Source organism: Berghia stephanieae, chromosome 3, assembly GCF_034508935.2.
Source record: "Berghia stephanieae isolate SIO BIC M18660-M18661 chromosome 3, UCSD_Bste_1.3, whole genome shotgun sequence".
NCBI lineage: Eukaryota > Metazoa > Mollusca > Gastropoda > Nudibranchia > Aeolidiidae > Berghia > Berghia stephanieae.
The window spans coordinates 92,502,566-92,513,660 of NC_088362.1; the positions used below are offsets into that span (position 1 = coordinate 92,502,566).

General features: G+C 32.8%; 1 protein-coding gene across 4 annotated transcripts in view; it reads left to right on the forward strand.

Annotated features, from left to right (window-relative positions):
* The window catches only part of LOC144968841 (protein strawberry notch homolog 1-like), a 66,570-nt gene that overhangs the window by 30,035 nt on the left and 25,440 nt on the right, over positions 1–11,095 (forward strand). For all 4 annotated transcript variants that reach the window (XM_078907581.1, XM_078907584.1, XM_078907585.1 and 1 more), the window contains exon 14: positions 920–1,073. In XM_078907581.1, the coding sequence (XP_078763707.1) occupies positions 920–1,073 (154 nt within the window). The remainder of the gene's footprint in view (positions 1–919; positions 1,074–11,095) is intronic.

Here is an 11,095-nt window from a genome sequence, read left to right on the forward strand (position 1 = left end):
CTCTGATCTTAACCTGGGTCGTCAGGTTTCTAAAGGGGTCGGGGACTGCAAAAACAATGGCGCACGGAGCAACTGGGAATATTTTTTGCCGTGTTTGAGTCCCAGGTTATTTCCCTGAGCGCCCCTTCTGAGGGATGGACCTTCCCAGGAGTTAGTAAATGCGTTGCTCGGCCACTTCACTCTACGCACACTGGACGGGGATAAGCTTCGACACTATGGCCATGAAGCTCTTAATCTTAAGGACTTACTTATTTAGACAATTTGGTGGTAGCTCACTTGAAAATGCACTCTTAGGTATACACATATATAAACATATACTGGGCTCCCTAAAAGGGTTTTTTAATGTGGTCTCCCTAAAAACATGTTTTTACCAAATGTCTCCTTAAAGCTACAGAAACACTTAGTAAAACATTAGGGGGACCGAGTAATTTTCTATATACCATTGTGATCATCAAGCATCAGAATTGTGTTCATAAATCATTGTAGGGAATCAAACTATACTCATTTGAACAAAGATTGAACAGTTTAATCAATTTGAACAAGACATATGCTTGGTCCTCCAATTGGTGCATTTCACAGTGGTCACCTTAATAGTGGATTGATACTTATATATATATAATATATATATTAATATATATATATAATATATATATATATATATTAATAATATATATATATATATATATATATATATATTTGTTTTTTTACAATAAGATTCAGGTGTCTACTTCCACATTTAGATTTTTAGGTAGATAAATTGAAAATTATGTATATTTTACCATCGAGTCTGTATAAATTTGATTGATATTCTATTCTATTGCAAAACAGTCACCTTATATCTTGCAGGTTATTGTGAATCTTTTGTGCGCTAAATTTACTATTAGAAATATAGCCCTTTTGTATGTTTTTTTTTACACAGAGGAGTTGGAGCCATGGAACTGGTGGCAATGGATGCCAAGTTGCGTGGTATGTATATAGCTCGTCAACTTAGCTTTCATGGGGTGACATTCCGCATTGATGAGATTCCACTGGAGAAAGATTTTGTACGGGTCTACAATTTGGCTGTTGAAATGGTAAATAAATATTAAAAGATTTGTATTTAGCTTAATTTAATGTTGCTGTAGTTATTGGTTTCAAAATGTTGTTTCAAATCTCAGACCAAATTAGTGAAAATAAGGCTTTACTTTAGTGTAGTTGTTACAAAAATTTGTACGGGCCTACAATTTGGCTGTTAATATGGCAAATAAGTAAAAGTTTTGTATATAGTTCTGTTTACCGTTGCAATGAACATTGGTCTACTAATCTTGTTGCAAATCCCACTAAAAAATATATAATTAGTGAATAAGGGCTGTGGTTGTAGTTAAGTGGATCACATTACTCTTACAAAGAGTACCTTAACGGTTTTTTGTTTTGTTTTTGTTTTTGTTGTTGTTGCCTTTTAATATTATTTTTATTTATTTTTTTTTTAGTTGCTGTATTAGATGACCTTTTTTATTCCAATTTCACATTTGATAATTGCAGGGCTGCCAACTGTTCGCCAAAAAATCCACAAAACCCGGGGTATTTAAAGGTCTTTTGACCAATGTAACCCTTAACTCTCAAACGTTCCACTGTTTTGAGCAAAAATTGTAAATGGAGGGGGTGCAGGTACATTAGGATACCCTGAACTCACTCACTGTGCGCTAATGCTGGCATGTTATATATCAATTTGCTCGTCAGATGTTTTAGTTTCACATTCTTAAAGTTTTTTATAATTTCAAGGCACTTTCCTGGACACAAATATGATTTATGTGTCAAGGTAGGGTCTCAAATTTTCAAGTAAAAACTGCATTTTCTGCAAATGCCAAGAAGGAAAAAAATAACTGTTCAAAATTATGATCAAAACAAGTTTATTTTCTAAAAATACATCATGTCTTACACTTTTATGCAAAACTCAAGTATGTAATGCATAAATTGACATCTGTGGGTCTCAAATGTATCCACACATTTACTCAAACAAGGGGCATAAATCCAATTTAAATTTTTACATGTTCACAAAAATGTCTCTAAATTGCTTATGTCAGCATTTTCTTTGGCATATTTATGGATATATCTTGGTCAACAGACCTAAACACATGATACAAGAAGACATTTCAACATGGTGAAAAGGTTTTGGGGTAATAATTCCATTACAAAAGTAAAATTATATAATTATTTTAAATTCACTTGTGTGTCCACTTGTTTAGTGCAAAGTACTGAACTATACACACCAAAAAAATACACAAGTTCCTTCTACAGATACAATTGATAATACAATGGATAAACATAATAAAGGACTTCAGTAATACATTATAATTATTTATATATGTAATGTATTCGCAGAGAGCGAATAGTATTTTTTTTCCGCAAAGAGCGAAAACGAATGATTATTCGCAGAGTGCGAAAATATTTAATTTTCACAGTAACAGTACCTTAACAAAATAAAATAAAAATATACAGACAATTTAACATTTAAAAAACAAAGAGCATTTTAAAATACAATAATAAATCAAATAATTTACTCAAGAACTGTATGATACCACAACATACATTTTCTATCGGCTGTAAACAAAACCATTTTTTAACATATAAACACCTAATGCTAGTTTTCTGTACTTCCCCCTATCTAAGCATAACCTACAATCACCCCTTGAATTTGAAGAAGCATCTGGTAAAATTGGATGGATTAACTTAATTTCTTCATCTATATCATTATTATCACTATTCCTGCATATTGCTTTAGATTTACTTTTACATTTACAATTACAAATTTGTATTTAAAGCAAGTGGTGGACCCTCTAGATCATCTATCCCGCCTAACTGCCTGGCTAACTCCAGAGTAAAATCTAACTGATTATACTGTTTTGGTCTCTGTAATTCTTCAATATCACTATGCCTAGCTCTATATTCTTTGAACAGAATATAACTATTAACCCTAGCAATGTCAATAAATGAAAAAATAAACTTTTCCACCACTTGTGTGGTTTTTCTAAGACTATTATATTTCCCAATAAGTTGATCAGACAAATCTACCCATTCATATTCTATTGTAAATCTTAACTAATTCAGGCTGTGCAACTTCTAATTTTCTGAAAACCCCATTATCTTTACTCCTACTTGTACTACTTCCCCTTATTTGCATCATGTATTAGAAAATAAATGAAACTGTCTTATTATCTTTCCCACTGGGTAAAGCAAAATATCACCCCTCCCTAGCCATCTAAACTCCCCCCTTTAACCCCTTTTTTCCCCCTTCTCTAACTTCTTTAGACTAACTGGAAAATCCTTTTCGATTTAACATTATTGTCCCACAAGCTCTCACATTTTTCACAACCAAATCTTTAAAAAGTTTGAAACAACTAGTAAAAAAATTATCCACATATAAATGATATCCTTGATTTTAACAAGCCAAAAAAAAGCAACTGCATAACCACATAAACTAAACCATTTGTTGTATTACCCCCTACTTACCCAAAAAACATCAAATTGTGTGTATACCCTGTCTTTTAATCTCCCCAAAACCCACAATTTCATTCCCCCCTTTGTTTGGTTGCCTTCATATACTTAAAAACATACCTTCCCTTTTTTAACCATCCCTTAACATTAAAAAACTGAAAAAGGGGAAAAAAATTTTTTCCCTTTTACAATAAATTTTCCCCATAAACTAGCTTTACAAATTTTCACTCTTTTCGAATCCACACACTTACTGCTAATCATTCGTCCACTCACAAAAAAAGACAACAGTTCTTGAGTAAAAAAAAAAACTAAAAAAATCTAAAGGTTTAAAAAAATTTTCGGTGTTTTTAAAGGGGGGGCACCGTTTGGGGGGCAGGCGTGGAGGGGGGCCCTCGCTCAGGGGAAAAGGTGGAATTTTTGTTGGGGGGACCCCACCCACACTTTTTTTTCTTGGCTTTTTTTTGGGGGCCAGGGATTTCATAATGATCCAAACCCCCTTTTGAAGAAAAAAATTTTAATAAAAAAAAATTAAAAAATAAAAAGAATATTTTAAAAAAAAAGGGAAAATAAAAAAAATAATTAAAAAAGGAAAAAACCCAATTAATTACAAATAAAAAAAATTTAAAAATATAAAAATTTTTTACCCCCCCCCCCCCCCCCCCCCCCCCCCCCCCCCCCCTCCCTTTTTTAAATCCCCTTTTTGTTTGGAAAATATTTCTTGCATGGGGGTGAGTAAGTAAAAAAAACAAATAAAAAATTTTTTTCCCCGGGGGGGCCCCAAAAAAAAAATTTATAAAAAAATAATACAAAATAATCCCATAAAAAAACAAAACAGTAAAAAAAAAAATAAAAAACTCTATAAAAAAAAACTAAATAGGGGGTTTTCCTTTTTCCCCAAAAACCTTTTTTTGAAAAGAAGAAATTTTGGGTTTTTGGAAAGTGTAGTTTCATCGGGGGAAGTGGGAAAATTTTCCTGTCTCCCATTTTTTTCCCCCAAAGCCCTAAAAAGGAAAAGAATTCGCTAGAAAAAAAGAAAAAAAAAACAATATTTTTTTTTTAACAAACTGTCGACAAAAAAAAAGGGGGAAATAAAATCATTTCAATATCTCTTTCAATGGCCAAAAAAAACCCGTCTTCTGACCTTTTTTTGTTTACTTTTCAAAAAAAAAAACACTTCCTCGCCTAGTAAAACCCCAAGCACTCATAAAAAAAATTTTTTAAAAACCCAAAAAAAAAACAAACTTTTTGTACTATATTAATGAAAAAGATAATTTAATTAAATAAAATATACATATAAATGGGCATTATGTGGGGGGTTTTTATGTTACTTTGAAAAAAATTTAAAAAAATTTTTTTAAAATGGGCGTTCACACGCCCAATCCCATATTTGGCGAGTAGGGGGGGTTTCGAATTTTGGGGGATTTTTGGGACTCAATTTCTTCATCATCCCCCCCCCCAATCACTTCCCCCTTTTAAAAGGGGTCATAAATTTGGGACTTTTTGGTTTTTTTCCTTTTGGTAAAAATTTTTTAAATAATTTAAATTTGATAAATTGGGATTGGAGTTGAAAAAAGGGGATTTCCCGAAAAAAAAGGGGGGAAAAAAGGGGAAACCCCGGAAAAGGGGGGTTTTTAAAAAAAATAGCTTTCGTATCTCTCGTTATTTCGAAATTTTTTTTTTTTTAAAATTTTTTTAAAAAAAATTGTAAAAAAATTTTTTAAAATTTTGAAAATCATTCTTTAAAAAAAAATAATATTTTTCAACTTTTTAATCGGGAAAAATTTTTTTACCGCAAAATGGGTTTAAAAAAAAAAGGGGGGGCGTTTGTCACGACCCCCCGGGGGATCGTGGTTTTTTTTTTTGGGGGGAAATTTTTTTGGGAGAGTAAGGGATTATTTTAAAAAAAAAAAAAAAAAAAAAAAAAACCCCAAAAAATTTTTTGTCTGTTTTTTTTTTTCCCCTTTTTGGGGGAATGGTATTTTTTCTCTCATTTGTCTATTTTTTTCATAAAATTAAATTCAATGTTTTAATGTAAAAAGTTGTTTTATTCTGTTTCTCAAAAATTTTTTTAAAAAAATTTTCTTTGCTTCCCGGGGGTTTTTTTTTAAGATAGTTGTTTGTTTTGGGTTTTGGGGGTTTTTTTTTCTTTTTCTTCATAATTTTGTTTTAAGTTTCTTTTTTAAACTTCTGATTTTTTCCCCAAAAAAAAATTGGGGGGAAAAATTTTTTATTCCCCAAAAATTTTAACGAGGGAGTGAGATGAATGAAGTTTACATTCTAAAATTTTAACCCCTTTTTCAAATTTTACTCTTTTATTTTGTGAAAAACTTAATTTTTTTCTTGAATTGTTGGGAACCCGAAGTTTTGATTCTTCTCATTTTTATTTTTGAGTTTTTAAAAAAAAATGCATTCAATTTCTTGTTCATTTTTGGGATTTTTTATTCCTTAAAAAAAGTTGGCTGGCCCAAAAAAAAAGATTTTTTTAAAAATTTTTCTATCTAGGGGGGGGGGAAAGGGGAAAGTTCCCAAAAAAGGGGGGGCCCCTCATTGAAGGGGAACAAAGAATGAAGAAAAGTTGTGGGGGCCCCCTTTTTTGGGGGGACTCACGTTTTTTTTCAAATATTTTTTATCTCCCCCAAAGGGGAAAACCCCCGTTTGAAATAGCTCAGGAAGCTGTTTTGGGTTTGGGAAAAGGGAAATAAATAAATTTTTATTTGCATTTTTAAAAAATTTTACTTATTTAGTTTTTGAAAAAATTTTTTTTGAGGGGCCCCCGCTTTTCCCCCCTGTCATGCCCCAAAAACAAATAACTAATTTTGGGGGCCCTTTTTTTTTTCTGCTCAATTGGAAATATCGGCCCCAAGTGGGAAAAAACCCCTGTCATTTTAAAGGGGGTTTTTTTTTTCCCCCTTGTTTTTAAAATTTTGTTATTTAAATTAATTGATCGAATGTGTCTTGTAGGGAGTTTGATAATTGAGATGCTAAAATTTTTATTAAAAGGGGGATAAACATTGCATAGATTAGAAATTTTTAAAAAAAAAATCTAAGTCCCCTTTTTTCATAAATCTTTTTTTTGTAATTTTTTAAAATTTTCCCCCCCTTTTCAAAAAATTTTAAATTCATGTCTTTATGTGTTGATTTTTTAAAAAATTTTAAATGTAAAGAGAAAAATTTTTTCAGGGGGCCCCTTTTTTTTTTTTTTTCCCCCGTTTCGATGTAAAGGGCCCCCCAAAAAAGTTGTCATTTGGGGTTTTTTTTTAAAATTTTTTGAATTTTTTTTGGGGGAAAGGGGAATACCCGGTTTTGGGAAAACAGTGGGGGGTTTTAATTTGGGCCCGGGGGGGCACAGGAAGAGGCCAGAACAAAGGAACAGGTGGGGAAAAAAAAGGTGGGGGTCCACGGGTTTTGTTTCCACCCAAAAAAAATGTGGACAGAAAAGTTGTTTTCTCTGGGACCTCTTGTTTTCTATGCCCGTAAGCTATTGACTGGATCCTTTTTAACTACATTTTAGTAGAGCCTTCAGGTCTTAATCAAAAATACATTTCCCAAAATTTTTTAAAATTTTTTGTCATTTTTCAGTATTAAATTTTTTTTAAAACGTAAAAAAAAAACTAAGTTGTTTTTTTTTTAAATCGTTTAAAATTTTAAAGGTTTTAGGTTTTAAACCCCCCCGAACCCCCCCAAAAAAAAAAAAAAATTTTAAAGGGGAAATTTTTTTTTTTTTTTCTAAAAATAAAATTTAACCTTTTCTGCATTTTTTTATGTGTAAAAACATCGAAAAAAAAATTTTTTAAAAAAATTTTTTTTTTTTAAATTTTTTTTAAATTTGTAGGGGTTTTTTTTTTGTTGCCCCCGGGGTTTCTAAGTTTAAAATTTTTTGGGAAAAAAATTATTTCCACTTCTAATTTGCCAATTTTACATTTTTTTTTCCCCAAAAAAATGAAAAATTTTTTGGCTACTTCCATCTTTCAAACCCCCGAGAGAAAAAAAAGATTTTATAAGAAAAAATTTCAGGGGCTAAATCTCAAAAAAATTTTTTATTAAAAAAGAAAAATATCAGTCAATCGAACGTTTTCTTTCTTTTTACCCAAAACCCCCCCTTTTTTATTTCCCGGGGGTAAAAAAATAAAAAAAAAAGCGAGTTATTTTTATTTTCTTTCTTTCGGGGGAAAACACACATGTTTTAAAACCCTTTATATTATTTTTTGGTATTTTATTGAAAAAATTTTTTTTATTTTTCATTATGGAAGGAAAAAAATCCAAAGCAAATAAATACGCCCCCAAGAAGGGGGAAATTTTTATGGCAATGGGGACACGAAAGAAAAGGGCCCCGGGGGGGGATTTTAAAAGGGGGGTTTTGATGATGACAAAGATTTTTTAAAACATTTGGGAAAAAGGCGGAGGGCATTGAAGATGAAAAAGTTAGATGTAAAAAAAAAAGGGAAAGATGGGGAAATAAAAAATTTTTAGAAAGTAAACAGCATCATTCATGAAATTTTTCTGAATGTTTTTTTTAAGGGGGGGAGGAGGAGGGGAAAAAATAGGTGATGAAAAAATAATTAGGGGGTTTTGAGGGGTACAGATTTTTTTAAAAGGGGAAAATTATTGTTTTCCGCACCCCGAGGTTACCCCGCCCAAAATGTGTTTATATAAAGCTGGGAGGAGAGAATTTTTTTTTTTTTGAAAATTGACGGGAAAAAACAGTAAAAATGACGGTGGTTGTGCGTTTTGTAAAAAAAAAGGGGACAGATTTTTGGGGCAAACTAAAAAAGTTAATCTAGGTTTAGGCAGCTATGTAGGGGGTTGGGTGTCTGAAAAAAAAGGGGGGAGGGGGGTTTTTAGGTTAAAGGGAAAAATGCCCCCCCCCCTTTTTCCCTTTTAAAAAAATCTTGCATTTTTAGAGAAAAGAAAAAGGGCTGCGTCAGCATCGGGGGCCCAAAAGGGGGGTATGAAGAGAGCGGCAGGGGGGTTGAGACCCCGCGGGGGGGGGAGATGGGGGGGAAAGTGCCCCTTTTGAGGGGTTTTATCAGGGAGGGGGGGTTTTCAAGTAAAAAAGGTAAGCGACTTGTTTGTCAGTGAGTAAAAAGGGGGCCCGGGCCCCAAAAGGGGATTGATAAGGAAGAAATTTTACGAATCTTGTGATTTTTTGGGGAAAATTTTGGGGGGCATGGAAACGGGAGGATTTGGGAAAAAAGGGGTTTAAAGAGGGCATAAAAGGGGGATTTTAAAAAAAACTAAAATGGGGCAGCAGGGGGTAGGAACCAGGGGAAAAGGTAAAAATTTTTTAAGGGGGGCGGAGGAAAGGCCCCTTTTAAAAAAAAAAAAGGGTTTCCTTGGGATGGGGACCCCAAAAAAATTCAAGAAAGAAGCCCAACTGACCCCCTATTTTTGAGGATGTTGGCTTTTTAAAAAAAGGGAGTGTTGTGGAAATGTGCAAAAAAAAAGGGGAAAAAAGATTTTTGGGGCAAGATCAGCCGGTTTTAAGGTAAATTTTAAAGGGGTTAATTTGATGGCAAAATTAAAGGGGGAGGGTTTTGGGGTGGAAAATTAAAAAAAAGTGCGGTGAAGAGGAACAGGGTCATTAGGGGGGTGCAATCAGGAAGAAAGTTGGGGACTTGGAGAAGATGAAGAAGGCAATATGGGGAAAAAGGCAAAAACAAACGCAATGGAAAGGGGTTTTAAAAGTGGTGGTTTGATTGGGGGTAATGGACGGATAAAAAAAGGTTGCCCCGTTTTGTATGGGGGGAAACAAAAGTGTTTTTGAGGATTTGTCAGGGGAGAGTTGTTGACCAAAAACTTTTTCGGGGAAAAACAGAAAGCAAAAGAAAAATACCCAAAAATTGTTGGGATAATGTCCAAAATAATATTTGTTTGGGAAAAGGGGAAAAAAAGAAAAAATTTTTTTTTTGTGATGCAACTATTGTATTAATTTTTGGGGGGAAAAAGGGAAAGGGTTGATGTTTTTTTTGGAAGTTAGACTTTGATATAGGGGGAAATTTTAAAAAAACGGTTTGGGGGTTTTTTTTTACGTAGGAAAACAAATCTGCGGAAAAAGGGGGGTTAAAAAACCCCCCAAAAAGGGGAAAAGGGGGGGGGGAAAACCATTTTCCCAAAAAAAAAAGAAAAAAAGAAGATAAGTCCCCTTTTTTTGGGGGGCCTACTAATTTACTTTTGGTGGGTGGTTTTTCATTTTTTTTCACAGTCATTGTTATTGCTTTTTCATCGTTTTTTGAAAAGTAAAATTTTTTTCCCGGGTTTTTGGGGGCCCCCGCTAAATAATTTCCCCCAAAAAAAAAAAAAATTCTCTATGAAATTTGGAATACAAAAGCTGGGGCCCCCTTTTACATCATTTCCCCTTTTTAAATAAACTTAAAAAAAATTTTTTAAAGAAGGAAAATTTTTTATTTTTTTTAAAAAAAAATTTTTTTCTTAAAATTTTTTGTCCCAAAACATTTTTTGGAGGGGGAAAATTTCCTTAAAAACAAAAGTAAATTTTTTTATATTAAATATTTTAGTACCAGTGTTACTTTTATGATTTTTCTTTAAAATGTACAAAATTTCATTGACTTATCTTTAAATCTCCCTTTTAGAAATCTTGATTTCAAAATATGTCTTTTTCCCGGGTCATAGGACCCCCAAAATGACATTTTTTTGGGGCCCTGGTGCCAAAAAACCCCCTTAATTTTGGGTTAAAGGGCTATTTTTTCCCGTATAACTAACCAACTCCATCATTATATGCCTTTTAAAACAATATTTTAAACCCTTTTTTTCTGTTTGGGGGTTTATCCTGACCTTAAAAATTTAAAATATATTTTTGGGCCCCGAAATCAGCCGCGACCTTGAACCCAAGCCCATACCCCCCTTAAGTGCTTTTCCTATCACCCAGAGTAACAAACAGCCCACAGTTAATTTTTAAATTTCCCCTAAAAATTGACTAGTTTTTTTTATGATAATAAGAAAAATTTGGGGTTATCTGTATAAGAATTGGTGTATTTTTGTTCTTGTTAATTGTACTTTGGGGCTCGGGGTTTTAGCGTGATGGGAATCAAGATTTCGGGGCAAAGTTGAGTTTTTTAAAAACCCCCCCCCACCCCATCCAATAAATGATTTGTTAGCTGGCGCTTTTAATTTTGGTGGAAAGTACTTTGCAGTAACTAGGGTAGCACCCAAAAATTGTTGTCCTTTTACACAATTTAAACGGGATAAACCCAGCCCCAGGGGCCCATTGCCTCTAAAGGAAATCCTTTTTTTTAAAAAAAAAATTTTTATTTTTCTCTATGCTTTTTGTTACTCTCGGATATGCTCAACACATCGTCACAAAGTTAATTCCATGTTTTCTGAAGACTAGTTGAACACAATGTTGACCTAAATTTTCTTGTTTAAAAATTTTTTATGTTACCTTTGATATTTACTGTGGCATCTAATTTTTTTTTATTAAAATAAGAAACAAAAAAAAAACCAAAAACAACTTGAGCTTTTATATTGTGCAACATCCATTAAACAGCTCAAAGCTCTTTACAAAGAGTCCCCACTAACATGTAGAAAGAGACAAAGTTGTTAGGCGATATTACAATTTTTTCAGACAGAGACAGTGTGTTTAAAGGCCCCTCTCATTTTACAC